At 51.4% G+C, this 19,273-nt stretch overlaps 1 protein-coding gene across 2 annotated transcripts; it reads left to right on the top strand.

The window, feature by feature from the left end:
* Positions 1-590: 590 nt before the first annotated feature.
* URM1 (ubiquitin related modifier 1) lies at positions 591-17,338 on the top strand. 2 transcript variants are annotated; one of them, XR_010022205.1, is made up of 6 exons: positions 591-661; positions 5,493-5,563; positions 14,267-14,348; positions 15,901-15,949; positions 16,262-16,407; positions 17,203-17,338. XR_010022205.1 is itself a non-coding variant. In XM_063082308.1 (5 exons), the coding sequence occupies exons 1-5, from the start codon at positions 627-629 to the stop codon at positions 16,328-16,330; spliced, it is 306 nt and encodes a 101-aa protein (XP_062938378.1). In that variant the 5' UTR covers positions 591-626; the 3' UTR covers positions 16,331-17,338. The 2 variants fall into 2 exon arrangements, 1 of the variants encoding a protein (XP_062938378.1); XM_063082308.1 differs by having other exon boundaries at positions 16,262-17,338.
* Positions 17,339-19,273: the final 1,935 nt, after the last annotated feature.

The raw sequence follows: 19,273 nt of genomic DNA, 5'->3' as shown, positions 1-19,273 counted from the left end.
AGTATGATTTGTATGTTTATTTGATTACAGTTATTCTCCCCACTGGACTGTGAGTGCCCTAAAGACAGGAATCCCCTTCACCACTGCATCTATAGCACCGACCAAAATGCCTGGCACGCAGAGGTGCGATAGATAGCTGTTGAATGAGTGACATCCAAATCGACATCGAAAGAGGAGGTTGGAGAGAGAGTCGATAACTCAGGAGAGATTTCTGGGTCGGAAATAAAGATTTGGAGTCACTTATAATTCAAGTCAGACGAGAGGGTGGACTAACCAAATTGGTGTGCTGACTAAAGAGATTTGTAACTAATGCAAGATAAACAGTGATGTCGCTCACAGTCCCCTCTCAAAGACGCTGAGCGCTCTCCGCTTAGTTGTACTCCGGGATGAGGAAGACGCTTCCCACCCGCGGTGTCTGAGCCCTGTCTGTTACAGGCGGAAGGAGATCAATTCACAAGTGGTCCGTCAGCAGCCGGGACCTTCCCCCCTCCGTGCCTTCCTCCAATAGCTGAGGAGGATGATTATTTGGACGACGCCTCTTCCGGTCGCAGCACCGGTCAGCGACCGGAAATGGGCTGGCGCGCCGGAAGTTGAGGGGAGTTTCCTGCGAGCTCGGCTTCCTCAACATGGCAGCGCCCTTGTCAGTGGAGGTGGAGTTCGGGTGAGTCTCAGAGCTATGGCGCCGTGGGGATGAAGTGAAGTTGTCGGGCCCGGAACTCCCCTTCCTCTCTCTTGGAGCCTCACACGGCCGAATCGCCGTGGTTCCCGGCGCCCTCCGTGACCTGCGCCGCCCTCCTCGAAGAGTCTGAGAGGTTCGGTCTCCCTTGGCGACGAGGCCGTATGTCCGGGAATAGAAGCGCATACGGGCGGGGAGGTGCACTCTAGGTACTCCTCGGTGCCCTCTGCCTTGTAGGACTCAAAAGGCGTGACGGTTAGCAGGCGGTCTCCATATATTCTTTATCGATCACTTTAAGGGCCAGGCCCATCTTTTCGATATCTGAGTTCCTAGAACCTAGAAGGACCGCACTTCACCCTCGATTTCTTCCTTCGGGGCCCAATTTCCTCTTACTTGGTTCTTGGGTCTTATTTCTTGTAGGATGTGTGGTCAGGACGGTATTCCTTTCTTTCTCTTCTGAAGACGTGGGGGTCAGAAGACTGTTAGAACAGTCAGTAAGCTGGCTGGGTGCCTTCTGCCGATCTTGAATCGTGTGGAGATACGGGGTTAAGGTACTACAGTGGGGGATACTAACACTGACAGTATGGTGTGCACAAGACGAAAAGTGGAAGAATTGGGACACACACCAATAAGGGACGAAACACAGAGCAAGGAGGAGGTCTTCTCAAGCCACTATCTTGTCCAGCCTACAGAAGGTTTGTCATATGGTTTCAAAGCAGAAATAAACTGCCAAGCTTATAGAAAAAGCAAAGAAATTGAGGACCTAAAAGATGGGTGTTCTAATTTCCAGAATCTCATGGAAAAGCTGGGATTAGGGCTGTGTGTGTGTGTGTGTGTGTGAGAGAGAGAGAGAGAGAGGGAGGGGAGAGAGAGAGAGAGAGAGGAGAGAGAGAGAGAGAGGAGAGAGAGAGAGAGAGAGAGAGGAGAGAGAGAGAGAGAGAGAGAGAGAGAGAGAGAGAGAGAGAGAGAGAGAGAGAGACAAGCCAAGGTCTATGTGAAAGGAAAGGAAAAGTCTGGGATGAGAATGTAAAAACTCTGCCCGAATGCCTTTCCTCCGATTGGCTGCCCCCAGTTTCTTTCATGTTTTCCCTTCACTGGGTAGTTCATTCACCAGTCATTTACTGAGTGCCTACCATGTGCCAGGCAGTGAGCCAGATACTGAGGATACAAAGATAAATAGAACACTATCCGTGCCCTACAGTGTTCAGCGTTTCTGTCCCTTAGAAGGGAGTACTCTCATGAATGTTAAAGACATTTTAATTGATGATATTGTCTGGCTGCTGGGGTCCAATTAGAACTGTATTGGTCTGGCCTCTTGACTAGTTTGCCTCGCTGATCCTTGGCCCAGCTATACCCACTCACACCCTCCAAAGCCTGAGGACTCTAGGAGGATTCCTGCTGCTTTGACAGGCCTCAGCAGAGCTGGAAAGGGAGAAGACTACCAGTACTGAGATTTATCTATAGCCAGTTTGTCTTTCATTCTCACTGAGTCGGACATGGTATTTGTTCATCAGACATGGTTTCTGTCTGCCAGGTTCTGTGCTGGCAATAGTGGGAAGTCATATGACGAAGATATGGCCCTTGCCCTCCAGATCTTACAGACCAGCATAATTGCCATTTTTCTGGACTGACCATCTCTAACCACAGTCTCTCTTACCCCCAGCAGCAAAAGTGAGCCACAGCAAGGCAGGACAACATTCCACCACCCACCTACCCATATCCTACCACCTCCACCCACACCACAGTGTCCCATGAGAATTGCGGTTTCTTGGGACACAAGAATGCCTAAGATACATGCACGTCTCTTTTCTCTCTGTCTTTGTTACGATACATGCTTTTACCCTGATCTTTCTTTTATTTCTACATCTCTCGGCAGACATGCTTCACTCTTCACCCTTTTTTTTTTTTTTTTTTTGTCTTTTTCGTGACCGGCACTCAGCCAGTGAGCGCACCAGCCATTCCTATATAGGATCCGAACCCGCGGTGGGAGCATCGCAGCGCTCCCAGCGCCGCACTCTCCCGAGTGCGCCACGGGCTCGGCCCATTCTTCACCCTTTTTGCAAAGGAGCTGCCATGCCCATCATTTTCTCCCTTTTGTCCCTGAGTGGCCCCATCCCCACCTTGATACTGGGAGAGTCTGGGTTAGGACTTTGCCTCTTCCCCCTGAGCAGATGTAGTCTTGGCCCCACCAGCTCTTCCGTAGACCCTCTCAAAGGCCTCTCACACCTTTCTCCCTCTTGTCACTAATGCTTTTATCCTTTGTCTTACCTCGAACTGTCCTTAGCAGAGCATTTTCTCAGGTCACACAGGATTCAAAGTATATAGTACAGATGTGTTTTGGGTCCCTGCAGTCCAGGCTTTAAGGGCCCAGATGTGAGATTCTCTCCATCCCACCCCTTTTCACCTTCCCCAGCTGGGGAGGTATTGGCAAAGAGAGAGAATGCTACTGAAGTCAGAGAAGAAATGGGAGAATTGGGCATTTTCATTCATTTGGCAAGTATTTGTTGACTACCTTCCATGTGTCAGGCTCTGTTTTAAGCAGAGTTTGCATTCCAGCAGGTGGAGGAGAAACAAAGAACAACAACAAATATATGTGTGTGTGTGTATTTTTTTTTTTTTTTTTTAAAGATGACCGGTAAGGGGATCTTAACCCTTGACTTGGTGTTGTCAGCACCACGCTCAGCCAGTGAGCTAACCAGCCATCCCTATATGGGATGCGAACCCGCGGCCTTGGTGTTATCAGCACCACACTCTACCGAGTGAGCCACGGGCTGGCCCTTGTGTGTGTGTATATAAGGAAAAGATGAAGATGAAAAAGTGAAAGCAGTTTTGGAAATGTCTGTATCTATCACTGGTATCACAAACACATCCACCAAGAACTGGGGGGTGGAAGGAAAATGGAGGTTTCTTAGTTGAGTTTGAATAGCAAATCCTGTGAGACATGGGAGGGTCTGGCCTTGGGTCTTTCTGGGACCAGAAAAGACCTCTTGTCTGCCTTCCTGAATCACTCCAGAGGCTGAGCATGCACCTTCTCCCACTCCAGATGTGCTGACAGTAGAATTGCCAACCCCTCCCTTGGGGGCCAGTGAACCCAGCAGTGATGGGTCACTCTGAGCCAGGCTGATTCTCCCTTCATCCATTTGTAAAGGGAAAAACAGCCTCGGCCTCTGAGCCTGGCACCACCAGGTTTGGCCACTCTTGGTTGTTTGCCTGAGTCCCAGTGTCTTCAGTTGCCACCCCGCTTCTCTGACCCCCAACTCCTAAGCCTTTTGCCTGTTTCCCTCCCCCATCCCAGCTGCTGCGTGTGCCAACCCCCACCCAGGAGAAAACAGGGCTCTTAGAAGCGGATAAATGGAGACTCTGTGAGGGTTTGCAGCTGAAATAGCCCTGCGCGCGGCCACAGATGGGCCTCCTCTCCCCCTCCACACTTCTGCATCAACAAAGCATGATCTTGTTTGGATGACAGTCGCCCCATGTTTCCTCCATGACAATGCTTGCCTTGCCTTTGCCTCCCAGTGGGCTGTCTCGGGACATCTCTGTTCCTTGAAATCGGGAAAGGTGGTGGAGTGGGAGGCATTACATCCATCAAAAGCCTGTTATGGCCTTTTCAGTTAAGACCCACATGAAGTCTGACATGGGAATCAGGAGACCCAGCAGAAGCAGCAGTGTGGAGCACTGAAAGAGCCCTGGTGTCCACATCAGAAGCCCTGGCTTCTGGACTTGGCTCCGAGCATCTCTACTGTCCCAGCCTTACCTTGGCTAGGAGCTGGGACACAGAATGAACCAAACTCTGCCCTCAAGGGGCTTTCTGACCTTTGGGGAATCTTGGGGTATTTTTTGCTAAGGCTGCTGGGGCTGAGCAAGAATGAGTTAGATTCAAATCCTAGTTCAGCCACTGCCTGTCTGAACTTGGACAAGTCACTTAACCTCTCTAGGCCTCAGTCTGCTTCTCCGTCTAATGGAGTTCATGATGTCTGCCTCCCTCCCTCCTTCCCTGGGATGTCCTGAGGATAAAATGAGGTGAGGAGCATCTTATAAATGGCGAGGTGATGTAAGCAGTTGCTCTTAGTCAGTACCAAGCCTAGAGGACCCTCCCAGCCTCCAGCACTATGGTTTGCCCACCAGGCACCAGCAGGTGGCACAGCCAGGAGCATTTTCAAACCCTCACCTGGCCAGAGGAAGCCTCTAGATGCACAGGGTCTCTAGACTGCCTCACAGTGGCTTCTCAACATTTTTGCAGATGAAAAGACTGAGGTATGAGAAGATTGAGTCACGTACCTAAGGTTTCTCTCCGTCAGGGAGAGGTGGAGCTTGGTCTCCACCATGGGGCTGACAGCTCCAAAGCCTGTGTTCCATACCCGTGTGTTAAGCTGCCCTCTAGAGAGCAGAGGAATAAAAACAGGAGTCTGCGGGCCGAGCCCGTGGCGCACTTGGTAGAGTGCTGCGCTGGGAGCGCGGCGACTCTCCCGCCGCGGGTTCGGATCCCATATAGGAATGACCAGTGCGCTCACTGGCTGAGTGCTGGTCACGAAAAAGACAAAAAAAAAAAAAAAAAAAAAAACAGGAGTCTGCAAATTTAGATACTTGATTATTAGTAAAAATATTTACATACATCCTACTTTACCACATCAGGAAGTCACATTTGAGACCTGATTACTGGTACCCAACACACTGGTACCCAAGATGTTCCCACACCTTGGTCTCTTCAACTCTTGGGCTTCTACTGTCAGACCCATCCTCAGTTTTCAGTTCCAGCTACCTCCTCCTATTTGCAGGAGCTCACCTGACTGTCCTTTTCTCTGGTCCTCCTTTGCAGAGGTGGTGCAGAGCTCCTGTTTGACGGTGTAAAGAAACATCAAGTCACCTTGCCTGGACAGGAGGAGCCCTGTGAGTATTGGCTTTGTGAGCCCCTCTCTGGGGCCATTGGGCAGGAGTTGGTCAGTGGGGATCACTCAAGCTCCGTTCAAGTGGGGATAGGTAGAATTTTCCTGGCCAGTGGGGAGGGAGGAAGAGAAGATCACCAGAGTATTCTCCCCCCATCCTTCCTGGGTCAGCCGGCTTCAGAGGAGGGAGGTGGGATAGCTTAATCCTTACATAGGGGTTCTGTATCAGGCAGACTTGAGTTTGAATACCCTTAGAACCTTAGGACAGTGACCACCTTTCTGAGCTTTAGTGTTCTCATCTATGAAGTGGGGTGATTCCTATCTCTCACAGTTGTTAAAAGGAATAAGCAAGTTATGCCATGTGTCTCTGTTATTATAATATGACAGCAGAGAGATGTTCTCTTGAAGGTGGTAAACTTCATTAGGAATGTAGTAATGCAGATGGGCTCACATTGTGGTAAGAGGAATTTTATTTATTTATTTATTTTTAAAGATGACCGGTAAAGGGATCTTAACCCTTGACGTGGTGTTGTCAGCACCACGCTCTCCCAAGTGACCTAACTGCCCATCCCTATACAGGGATCTGAACCTGTGGCCTTGGTGTCATCAGCACCACACTCTCCCAAGTGAACCACAGGTCGGTCCTATGGTAAGAGGATTTAGATTAGAAGAAAAGTGTCCAGCCAAAAAGGTTGGAGGAGAGAGGTTGACTAAGGGAGATAGCGGATTTTTATTTGTTCGTTGAAATACTTGTTCATCTTTCTTGAACAAATATATACTGAGCACCTCCTGTGTGGCAGACCATATACCAGTCATTGAGGAGATGGCCATGAACAAGAGCCAGTCCCTGCCTTCAGATTGGGAGGTTTTAAAGAGTTAATCTAATAAAATAAAATAAAATAAAATTGGGGTTGGCCGGTTATCTTAGTTGGTTAGAGTGTGGTGTTATAACACCAAGGTCAAGGGTTTGGATCCCCATACTTGCCAGCCGCCAAAAAAAATAATAAAATAAAATAAAGAGTTAGCCCGCAGAAGTCTGGCTGGGTAACTCAGTAGAGCCTAGAGGCAGGGGGCTACATATGGCAGCTGTCGAGGTCTTTTTCAGCCCTAGCAGTGGATTCTAATAAGAGCAGAATGCACAGGAACAGGAGCCCAGTCTCTGCCTGTGCCTGAGATGCTTCTTGGGAAAAGAGGGCACCAATCTTAAGAAGAGGCAGGGAATGAGGTTCCTGGAGGGAGGCAGTAGAAAATGGTCAAGTGAGGTTGAACAAGTTTCTTCTGGAACTGGACACACATCTGCCAAGAATCGAACAATTATTATTGCCCAAATTCACTGGCAGCCATCTCTGATCCTCCCTTGGGCCAGAAAGCAATAGCACAGAGGAGATCTGTCTGTCACACTTAGAGGCTGGGGGACACTTACTGCGGAGCAGGGTACTGCCCACCTTGAGCTGCGGATGGATATGTGGCTGGGGTTAAATGTCAGGATTGTGGCATTGAATGTTCCTGGTGAGGGAAGACCCAGGGGTAATAAAGGTGACTGTTTCTTAGTTTGACAGATGGCCATGCAGCCTTGGCAGCCTTGGTAGGGAGCAAGGGGCTCTCAGAAGCCACTCAAAAATTCAATCTCAAAGTCCTTGCCTGAATGCTTATAAAAATATCACAAGTTATGATTTATTTCCCCTTGAGTTAGACTGGCATGAAGACCACACATTTCATAATTCCAGCCCCATTTCATTCATTTATTGACTGAATACTCAGCACAATGTACAGCAGTAAGTACCTTATTCTTTTGTGTAGCTGGCAAATATTTTTTGAGTGTCTCCTTTGTGTCAGTCACTGTGCTAGTTGCTGGGTACTCAGTGGTGAGCAAAACAGATGTGGTTCTTGCCCTAATAGAGTTAACAGTGTAATGGAAGTGGAGCCAGGCAATAAACAAGTAAATATATAAGTGTATAATTATAAATTACAGTAATTGGCATGAAGAAAACAAAAGGGCACTCTGAATGGAACTAGATTGTCAGGGAAGGCCTCTTTAAGGAGGTTACCTTGAGGCTAAGGCCTGAGGATGAAAAGAAGCCAGCCTAATAAATTGTGGAAGGAGAGCAGAGATGCATGGGGGCCTGTTTCAAGCAAAGGGGACAGCACCTGTTAAGACCCCAAGGGGTAAAAGGCCATGGGGTAGTCAAGGAACTAAAGGATGGCCAGTATTGTAAGGGGCACCGGCTGAGTTGGAAACAGTAGGTAGAGCCCCACTTGGTTGTGTAAATCATTGTCACAAATTCCTAGGAAGTAGCTGCCATTATTATTTCCACTTTAAAAGGTAGAAGCCAAAACTCAGAGATGTCAGGGGTCTCACTCCAAGTCATACAGTTATTTAAATGGCAGAACCGGGATTCAGAAACAGATTTCAGGGTCTCCAAAGCCCTGGCACCTTGCCACTAACCCATCGCCATTTATCCCAAGAGGCTCCCTGAATCACTCTAACATCTTACACCCATTGTGTATTTTCCCATTTTTATACTTTCATTCATTCATTCATTCATGCCTTCAACAGCTACTTATTTCAGTTTTTGTAATGACCCTGATAGATATTATCAAAGGAAACCAAAGCTCAGAGGGGAGAAAGAGAGTTACCCAAGTAGGGAGTCTGGACTCAGATTTTTGATCCCTGACCCTCCAACCACTGCTTAGGGGGCAGGCAGGTAGGGACCTATCCCTTCTCTGGGATGAAAGAAAGGGAAGCAGGGGAGGGAAGTCAAAGTGGCCCCTTTGCTCAGTATTTGGGCCCTTGGCTGCGGGTCTCTACTCCTGGTTCCCATGTATGCCCTGCCATGCCCAGAGGTATAGGTCACACAGCAGCCACAGAGCTGGTCGGCAGCTGCCAGGCCTTACCCTGGCACACGTGAGCTCAATTGGGAGGGCAGGGGCCTTGTGCTTCCTAGGAGAGTCTTACTTTCCCCCACAATCCTGTGCCCAGATCTGTCATCTGGCAGCCTTCCCAGCCCAGAGGCTGCCAGTTGGCTGAGCATGTCTCGGAGACTCCAGCAGAAATAATAGCAGCCATAAGATATGGACTGTGACAAGTCTCACAAGCAAAAGGACCCGTGGGTCTTGGGCCAGGGGAGAGCTTCCAACCCAGCCAAGTTGGGAGAAGAGGATGGATAAGGCCAAAGGGGGTGAGACTGCAAGAGAGGAGCCCTTGGCAGTATGCAATTGCGAATCAGTTATTTCTGCCAGCCTCTTTTTTCCCTCTCTGTAAAATGGGAGGTTGGGCTAACTTTATACATTATTGAATTGATTATTTATTTGACATCTACAGTTTGGAAAAGTTTCTTCAAGATCTAAGTACTGTATAAACAATTCTGTGAAGCAGGTGTGTTGATCCAGTAGGAAACTGTATGTGTAGGGGAGGACGTCTTAACAGCCATCTCCATGAAACAAACCATCTCCTTGATTGGCATTGTGGCTGCTGGGAGCTGGCTTTTATGACTCAAGGATCCCTTCAAGTCCAGGCTTCCAGCCCCGGCCCCAGGAAGAGACATGTCTGCGTCACCTTTCCCTGCCCCTCTTCCTCTGCCCTGCCCCAGTGCCCCCTCTGCCTGCTCCACTCTATTAAAGGGTGGCTGGTGAGGGAGGGCAAGAGCTGCAAGGAGCTCCTGTGCGCTTTAAACTGCTTAGCATGCATTTCACAGCCTCTCCAGGGCCAGCTGTTCCTTTCTCTGCTCTCAGGGCCTGTTTGCTGATCCCCTCCCCACCTCCTTCCTCTTCCCCCACCCCTCCCAGTCCCTGTGCAAAATTGCTTTTGAAAAGATCCACTTTCTGCTTAATTAAACAATGAGGAGCGTCCCCTCGCACATCTGTAAACCTCCTTTTGAGGCCAGTTTAGCCCACAAACTGCTCCATTCTTACCCCCATTCACTTGTAAATGGACCCTCTGATGTTCCCTCCACCCCCTCTTCTCCTTTACTCCCCCCATGCCAGCTCTTTCTTCTCCATTTTCAACCCAGTCCTGGGGTGGGCTCTCAGAAGAGCCCTGTCTTGGAGCCTGATGCACTTGGTAGGGACAGGGGCAGTTTAACCTATGGAAAAGAAGACTTAGAGGATCAGTCTCTCCCAAATCTGAAGGGCCGTCATGGGGAATAGGGGACACATTTGTTGGCCTTGACCAAGCAGGTCCAGTGTGGAAGTGACAGAAAGACAGATTTCTGCTTGGGAGAAAGTCAGAGCTGCTCCATGGGTCCCTGGAGGTGTTCAAAGAGAGGCTGGACGAGGGTTTGTTATACCCGAGATTCAATAAGACAGGACTTTGGGATTGTTCCCTTTCAACCCTGAGAGACTGTGGTTGACCCCCTTAGGGCCCTGCCACAGTAGGCAGTCAGTGTCCCCCAGACAAGGACAAGTCCACTGGGGTGAGGGATTCTGGTGAGAGCTTTTGCAGGTGCTCTCTAAGATGGGTATGCCATGGTGTCCCTTTGGCAGCCTTCAGGAGAGGGTTCTGGCAGCCCAGGGGATAAGGAATCCGAAATCACTGTGGGCTGTATGCTCAGTGCACCTGTCTGTTGAGCATGTCCTGTGTGTTTGGCACTATGCTGGGCCTGCTGCTAGCATTATGCCTTAATCCTTGCAGCACCTCTTTGGAGTGTGGATTATTATCCCCGTTTGTCAGAGGATGACACTGAGATTTAGAGAGGTGAAGTGACTTCCTACCTAATGCCATCTAGCACACAACCAGGGTCTCCTGGCTCCAGAAACAGAACACTAACCGCTCCACCACCGAGCAGCAGCTCCTATCACTTGCTCTTCCCCAGATGGGCAGGCAGGTCCCAAGGTTTCCTGCACTGGAAACCCTGTATTAATGTGCCCATGTCTTTCCTCCAATGCTGTGTGCCCATGGAAGTCTGGCCTCTGGCACCCACAGCCTCAGAACATTGGTCAACCCCTGATGTCTTGTGGGTCTGAACATCTAATATGGAAGGAAAGCCAGTGTCTGGGACCCCTTCCCTACTCTCTCAGTACCCCCATTCCCATTCCCACTTCTCATGAGAAGGTACCAGATCCCACAGAAAACTCCAGCCAGTCCCAGCACTGTCTGATTAATGGTTGGCTGTCTCTCACCCTCCAAAGATGGGATGCCAGGCCACTGGGCAGAGCGTGTGGAAGTCCAGGGCATCAGAGTATGAAGGGTACAGTTCTTCCTCTGGAGCCTAGAGTAATTACAGCATTGACGTGCCAGGCACAGTGCCAAGAGCTTGATATGGATCATCTTATTTGATCTCTAGAACAACCCTATGAGAGACATTTTTTTTTTTTTTTTTTAAAGATGACCGGTAAGGGGATCTTAACCCTTGATTTGGTGTTGTCAGCACCACGCTCTCTCAAGTGAGCTAACCGGCTATCCCTATATAGGGATCCGAACCCATGTCCTTGGTGTTATCAGCACCACACTCTCCCAAGTGAGCCACGGGCCAGCCCCCATGAGAGACATTTTTACCATCCCCATTTTACAGAAGGAGGAAGCTGAGGCTCAGAGAATTCCTTACCCAGGGTCATATAACTAGGAAGCAATGGAGTCAAACTCAAAACCAGAGCTGTCTGACTCCATTGTCTGTATTCTTAACCTGTTCCTCCTCCCTGCCTCCCTCCACGTGTTCAGCAAACGTCTCAGGGTTCTGAGCATGATGGTACCAGGCCTTCAGGCCCCACTCTAGTATGGTAATGCCATACACTTGAGCTGGATCTTGATTCGTGGGTCAAGGCAGAGAAACATGGGCGGTGTGGGCTCAGTGCTTGGAGAGCACACACTTGCAAAATCCCACTGGGGTTCACGAGGAGGGAGAGGCTTTTCCAGAGCAGGTCCCTTCTCAAGGCCTGCGCAAGGTCTGCCTGATCTGGCCCCAGCTATTGCTCTGGCCCCATCTCCTGCTGAGCTTCTTGCCTTCTCTGTTCTGCTTCCTTGAACCTGCCACTTCCATCCTACCTCAAGTCTTCCCATATGCTCTTCCTGCTGCCCAGAATGCTCCCCACCCCACCCCACCCCACCCCACCCCACCCCACCCCACCCCACCGGACCGCACCCATCCTTCAGGCCTGAGCTTCAGTGTTAACATCCTCAGAAAGGCTTTTTCTGATCCCAGACAAAGGAGATAGCATTTATCACAACTAATTAAATAAGTGCTGTCTGTCTCCCCTGCTGGCCTCTTAGCTCCATCAGGGTAGGCTTTATGTCCATCTTCCTTACCACCATCTCCCTAGCACCTGGCACATAGTAGTTGCTCAGTAAATATTTGTGTTGTGAATAATCACATGGGATCACTGGAGGGACACCACCCTCAGTGGGAGTGAAAAGGTGGGAGGATACAGAGTGGGAAGATGAGAGTGAGATTCCCCAGCCCCCATCTATCCCACAGCCATCCCCAAGCCACCAGCCCCTGACTCTGCTTAACCCTTCCTCCTCCCCTGGGCGCCTTTGGAAGCCGACCATCTGGCTTTAAGGCTATTTGCATATTGTCTGGGCCTCAGCAAGCCTAGCAAGATGTCCCTGGGGGTGTGTTTCAGGCCAGGCCAAGTGGCCCTTGCAGCCTGCGAAGGGAGCCATGAGTTCCATCTCTCCCCACCCCCAAATCCAGGCATGGGGGAACAATACGGGTGGTGATGCAGTAGCCTCACCATGGTAACAGGCTATCAAAAATGTGGTTAGGCCTGGGTGGGGGGCGGGCAGAGGAGGGAGGGAGTGACCTCAGCAAATAGGAGCACCATGATAAATGAGCCAGCACCAGGCAGCAGACTCATCCCCCAGCCCACCCCTCTGGGACTCCATGATAGTGCCATCACTTGGATGACCCCAACATGACCACTAGTCCTCCCTCCGCCCCCAAGCCTATCCAGAGTGGAGCAGAAGTGCCCTCCGTTTTGGAGGGAACCAGGGCTGTTCCCTAATTGAGTCCTGGTTCTGTACAGGCCATCCAGGGCTATGGAGGTGCAGCTGTGGTCTTCAGACCAGGCCCTGCCCAGTTCCCCTGGCTGCCTCCACACACGCAGACACAGCCCCGCCCGCCAAGGCTGGCTGATGGATGTGTCAGACCCCGGCGCTCTATCGAGCGGCCACAAGATGTATGTGTTGGCGGCCCATCAGACAGTGCCAAGATGGAGGCCAAGGGGATTCGGAGCCAAGAGGAAATCTCTGAAACCTAGGCCTCAGGGAGGAGCCCAGCCAGGAGTTCAAACGGACTGCAGCTAGTTGGAGGCACTACTCTCACCACCCCTGGCTGCCCAAGGGACCATGAAGACTAAGATCTGCTTTGTTTAAAAGGAAGAATTGAAATGGAAAGGCAGCAGTCTCAGTCCATAGACACTTTGCCCATGGCCCTGTGCTCTACTGGCATACAATCCAGGCACTTTAGCACAGAGCAAAGTGGACCAGTCCATCTAGGATGCAGGCCCAATAGTGTACAGCCTTCTTGCCTCCCAGGAGAATGGGATGCAGGCCAGTGAGAGAGCCTTAAAACCCTGCCCAGGTGAGGGCCATGTGTGCGCCACACTCTAGGGCCCAGCCTGGAGGCACAGATATGCCTCCTCGTGTACAAGCAGCCTTTCCCTTGCCTATACTCCAGGCCCCCGGACTCCAGGCAGGACAGCCTGGGCCCTTCTCCAGCTTCGCCTCTGAGCTTTGTTTTGGGCATGGGTCCAAGAGAACAGACCCCTCTGAGACACCAACTCAGGACAGGGCATGGTTAATCCCAACCCCTCTGCTAGCTTCCCAGAGACTAGTTGTCTCCCTAAGACCATCATCCTCAAGTCATCTCAGGGAAAGAGAAGGAACTCCTGCTGTCTCAGGAGAATGGTCTATTTGAGGAGTGGACAGTTGAGAGCCATAGGCCTCAAGGAGTTCTTAGAGCCGGATTCCAGTGTGCTGTAGCCTGGCACCCCTGCCCCTAGGAAAGGAGAGGTGACCCTAGGGACAAGTGGCCCTGAGCCTCTACATGATATACAGAGACTGGTAGTTTCCTCAGAACCACAAGGAGGCACATCTCAGTGTTCATCTGAGCAAGAGAGGCCCTTTTGACCCTGAACTTCTTGCCTCTCCAGGGTAGCCACCCCTGGCCCAGAAGGCTCTGGAAGGGCGGAGTAGTGGAGCAGCAATTTATCAGCATCCCTAGCTGGTGAAGGCTCCTTCTCTCCTCTGCCAGAGGAAATTAACTGATGTTATCAGCTCAGTGATTGTTTTTCTCCCCGCACAAAGGGAAATATATGCAGACCCCACCAAGAGCAAAGCCCAATCCTCCCCATCTGGGACCAGCTGGAGAGATAAAGGTGGAGGGGCCTCTTCAGGGCCCTCTCAGGAGCCTCGCCATGGCAATTTCAGAGCAGCTTTCAGGACTCATGGCTGGGGGTCTGTCCCCCAACCTTTTGGATATGACAGTTCTTCCCACTGTCTGCCTTGAGTTCCCCTACTGTATGTAAATGCCATTGCCTCTTCTTCAAGCCGTCAGCAGTGCCAGGTGCCACTTTCTCTGAAGACCTCTGGCAGGTGACTGGCCTCTCCTACCCACTTCCTCACCTTGGGAATCCACAAGTTCATGGGCCATCACAGCCTGGTCTAAAAGAGACCCTCTGAGCCCCATGTTTACTTCCGTCTGGGCCAGGCAAGGCTCTGGGAGCCAGTGATTATTTAGATTTGACAGTAGTTTGTTCTGTGCCTCTCCAGGGGACATCCGGAACCTCCTTGTCTGGATCAAGAAGAATTTGCTAAAAGAGCGGCCAGAGTTGTTCATCCATGGAGACAGCGTGTGAGTTATATCCTCCCTTCCCTGAAGAGGGTGGAGTGGGAAGGACGTTTGAGCCCTTGTCCTTCAGTTCAGTCTCAGCCTTCTATGAGTCCTTCTTGTCCCCTTTGTCCTCTCCTGACTCCTCTGAGGAAAGAGCTTCTGTCCAGCTCTGTCTGAGGTCTGTTTTCAGTTTTCTTGTTACCACACTATAATGTTGGGCATTTTTCAAAATCCCAGATGAGAGGAGCCTGGTGAATTTCTCAAAAAACTTGGATTCCACCTTCTGCTTGCCTCAGACTTGCTGTGGAACCTTAGTCAAGTTACTTCGCTTCTCTGGACCTCAGTTACTCTCTCCATACAGAAAATACTGATAAAAAGATGCTGCCCAATGTCCCTTTCATCCCTCAACTGTCTGGGACAGTGCTGTCCCATAGAACTTTCTGTAGTGATGGAAATGTTCCTTATCTGGGCTGTCCAATACAGTAGCTGCTAGCCACATGAGGCTTTTGAGCCCTTGAAATGTGGCTAGTGTGACTGAGGAACTAAATATTCTATTTTATTTTACTGTAATTTAAATAGCCACATGTGGCTAGTTGATACCATATAGGATGGCACAAGTCTGGGATTCCAGGGAATCATTGACTGTGTGCACACATACACACACTCCTACTAGGGACACCCTGTACAAGTCTAGGCCCAGCCCCGATCAGCCTCCTAGCAAAGGACCAGGTTCTGTGTGCCAAGAAGTCACTTTACTTCTCAAACAAGGCTGGCAGATGAACATCCCTCACAACTGCACTGCCCACCTCCGTGTGAAAGAGGTGGGCAGTGCAGTTGTGAGGGATGTTCATCTGCCTTGAAGCATAGGTCATCAGCAGGCCCTGGGGGCTAGGGCTGATCCAACCCCCAAGGACAGCAGTGCTCCTTGGGCCACTGCCAACAGGAGCCAGGCTAAGCTGCCTGTCCAGGCTAAGCTGCCTGACCTACCCTGCCTTCCACCAGGCAGGACTGCTCTGAGCATTCAGGTGCTCAGTGCCACTGGCAACCATCCCTGATTCAGAAGAGCCAAGATAGTGACTCTCCAGGATGGGCATGCGGAAGACCTAGAAGCTTGGAGTCCTTTATTTCCAGGGCCTAGAAGAGTAAGATCAGACCCCTGGAAAAGTATGCTCTTACTAGTGGTTACCGTGACAGAGTTTGGCAGGCAAGCACTTGATATCTCATTTTGTCCTCATGCAGACTTTGTGGGACAGGGGATATAACTTATCCCGTTTTTAGATGAGGAAACTGATGCTCAGAGAGACAAAGTGACTGGTCCAAAGTCTGGGTGGTTGTGCTGGCTGGCATTTGCACCCATGTTCCATCTGGCCCCAAAGACCATGACTATCTGACCTGGTTTCCTTTACACTCAAACTGTGGCCTCCACTTCCTGGGATTTCTTTATCCAGAACCTCAGGAGGAAAGGCTCCCCTCCACACTCTCCTGCAGCCCAAAGCCTCCAAGCCTCTCTACCCTTGCTGCCTCCTGCCTCCTGCCTTTCACTCCCTGCTGCTCACCACCATCTTTCCCACAGGCGGCCAGGAATTCTGGTGCTGATTAACGATGCCGACTGGGAACTGCTGGTCAGTACCTTGGGGGACATCCCTCTACCAACCCCTGCCCTTGCTGCTTCTCATCCCACTCTAACCCCCAACCTGGGGCTACTCAAGTCTCCCACCCCAAGTGAGGAAGGAATGGGCAGCTGGGGGAAGCAGTGAACTCTCCTCCATCCTGGAGATTTGCAAGTTGATGTATAGGGTGCCTATTTTTCTGCTAGAGTCTGTCTTCCCCTCCCAGAGCAGCCAGCCCCCCCAACTTCATCTCCCAACACCTGGGGAGAAACTGGGAAAGTGCCCCTGATGGGTTCCTGCTCCCTCCTCTCTCTCCTGCACCAGGGTGAGCTGGACTACCAGCTTCAGGACCAGGACAACATCCTCTTCATCTCCACGCTGCATGGTGGCTAAGGGCCCTCTCTGTGCCTGGACACCCTTTGGGGGAGGAGAACGGAACAATCAGATGTCCCCTTGGGTCCTGCTTCCAGGTCTCCCTATGCCCCTTGGCTGCTTTCTTCCCTGCTCTATCTCCCAAGCTCCCTCCAGGCAGGGAAAAGAGGCCAGGTGCTAAAAATGAGCCTTTCTCAGGCACGTGAGCATGGGAAGCAGGCAGGCGCCTGAGCCCAGCACTCCATCTCCCAGCAGCTGAGGTGGGGGAGGGTGCCCCTTTGATTTGTCACAAGTGGAGGGGGGCCCTGCGGCCAGGTGACCCAGCTGCCTTCCACTCCTGTGTCTCAGTCTAAACACTGAGTGACCGCTGACAAAGCTCTCTAGCTCTTGGGCCACAGTGTCTTCATGGGGAAGATAAATGGACATGAATAGCTGATGGGAGACCCCTCCCTTCTCAAAGATTGGATGAGTCTCCGCCTCAGTTTCCCCATCTGGATAGCAGAGAGCTCTGCCTGTCCCCCACTGATATCATTATGGAACCCCAGCTGGGGTCCCCTATTCAGGGCTGACCCCCTCCCCCCCCTGACAGCAGCTGCTCTTCCAGCCACACCCCTCCTCCTGCTCCCCACAGCCCTTGACCCTGGCTGGCCTCCCCCCACCCAGGCCACCAGATGGGCTCCTGAGACCCTCCCCAAGCTGCTTACAACTCATTCTGCTGGGGATAGAGTGGGGGAAGGAGTAGGCTAAACCTTAGACTAACAAATAAGAGTCCAGGAGGGTTCAGTGTGCCTCAGTTTCCTCCTTTACACAACTAAATATTTATAATATCTGAAAACTGAAGAGATATTTGGTGGCACAGTTGTAGATTTTATCTCCCTTTCCACCTCCTGCAGGAAGCAAGTTGGGGGCAGGCAGCACCTGGTAGGCAGAGTGGTTTGCCCCTTCTCTCTCCATCCCTTCTGGAAGTCTTGGGGCCTCGGTGCCTACAACAGCTGGCCTTGGGCAAATAAAAGATTAAGTTGTTTACTAGCCTTGCTTGGAGCTTCATCCTTACAGACGGGTGGCACCCCATACCCCCCAGCCATGGTCTCTGGTACAACCTCTCCATCCTCAGCCTAGGGCTCTCGGTGCTGCCCATCACCTAAAAGGGAGTGGTGATTAAAACTCAGAATATGTGAAAGGGTGTGGTTTGATGGGGCCATCTGGAGGAGAGGGTAGCAGAGCCAGTCTCTGCTGACAAGTCTGGGTCTCAGGACACCACCCATCTCTCTGAGGCCAGGCTTTGTGCCACCAGCTGCAGCCAGCAGCTCCAGAACCCAGAATGGGGATGGCATAGAAAAGACTGCCAATCCCCCCTTTCCTTCCCATGTCCTGGAGAAAAGAGCTCTGTTTGCTGGGGGGAGACCTCAAAAAAGAATTAGGGTGCTAACATCAGCCCGCCCAAAAAGTTGCTTTCTTTCCATTAAATGTCAATAATTTTTTTTTTTTTTTTTTTTTTTAAAGATGACCGGTAAGGGGATCTTAACCCTTGGCTTGGTGTTGTCAGCACCATGCTCAGCCAGTGAGCGAACCAGCCATCCGTATATGGGATCCGAACCCGGGCCTTGGTGTTATCAGCACCGCACTCTCCCGAGTGAGCCACGGGCCGGCCCTAAATGTCAATAATTTAAAGTGGAATTTCTCACCCTGTGGAGATGAAAATGCCAAATGGTTGTCATAGCGGTGGTGGGGCTGGGGGGGAATGCACATCATTCTCTTAGAAGACAGATGACCCCCTGGCTGGTGGGTTTCTCTCCAGCACTGCGGCAGGTGGAGGCCTTCTAGTCATGTGTGAGAGTGAGAGGGGCCTTGTTGGGGTTACGGGTGCAAATTAAGGCCAGTGTTGGGATCCAAGTGCTGTCCAGGGAGGCTGTATGACCAACCCTTCTTAGGTGCTGAGGTCAGGGGGCTCCCATGTCAGGGAACAGAGCAAGGGACTTGAAATGGCCCCCTACAGCCTCTTTGGGGGGCTATAATTCTTGTAACCTGGAGGTCCCTTGCTGCTTCCAGCCCCTGAGCTGCAGCAGTGGCCCATGGTCCCACCCAGGATTCCATGTCCTGGAAATTGGGTGCTAGGATTCCTTTTCCTGTCTGCAAGGGCTGGAGGTTGATAGATGTTGGATATCCCTTCTCCCACCACACCCCAATTAATGCTAAGGAGTAGGGCAGGACGTCGGGCTGGAAAAACCCGAGTTCTCTGCACAGCGGGGATGCGAGCACAATGGTTGAAATTGCCCCCGGGGCCAAAGAGCTCCAGACTATTTTGGGTCATTTTTAGCCGAGCCCTAAAGGGGTCAGGGACAGGTGACCTGGGCTCAGCCCCCACAGTCCCAACCGCCTTCTTCCCAAGCAACACCTGACTCACGCTTTTGAGGAAATAAATAAATAAACCCCACTATCTCCGAAGATTTTTCTTTAATGAAAAGGATTCGTTTGTCCAAGTTGCATTTCCAAAGCCTAGGCTGTTGCCCGGCTGAAGCGCACCATTCCCGACGATTTTCCGACTCCGGCAGCGGCTAGAGGAGGCTCAGTCCATCCGTCCGTCCGCAGGGGCTTGCGGGAAGGGTTAGTTTGTTTGGGATTAAGGGGTTGGTTTAGGATTTTTGTTCGTTTGTTTGGGGAGTACTGGCGGGGGGACAGGTTAGGACAAAATCGAAACGAGTTAGCGAGCGCATTCCGCCGGCATCGTCTTTGATCCCCGACTTCCTGCGGCTCGGGCCGAGGGCGGGCTCCCCGGACCACATTCGGGCCCTGCCCCTGCTTCCTAGCTTCGTTCCGGCGGAAATTTGAAAAGGGGAATAACGACGCGATCGACTGGAGGACCCCGCAGCCGGGACCGGTCACCCTCAGAGGAGGAAGAGAAGGAAGGAGGACGAGGATGCGGATGGCGGCGCTGGCGGCAGGGACCGGCGTCCCTCCTGTGCG

The sequence above is a fragment of the Cynocephalus volans genome, chromosome 17 (genome assembly GCF_027409185.1).
Source record: "Cynocephalus volans isolate mCynVol1 chromosome 17, mCynVol1.pri, whole genome shotgun sequence".
NCBI lineage: Eukaryota > Metazoa > Chordata > Mammalia > Dermoptera > Cynocephalidae > Cynocephalus > Cynocephalus volans.
This window is presented reverse-complemented; position numbering and strand designations above follow the sequence as displayed.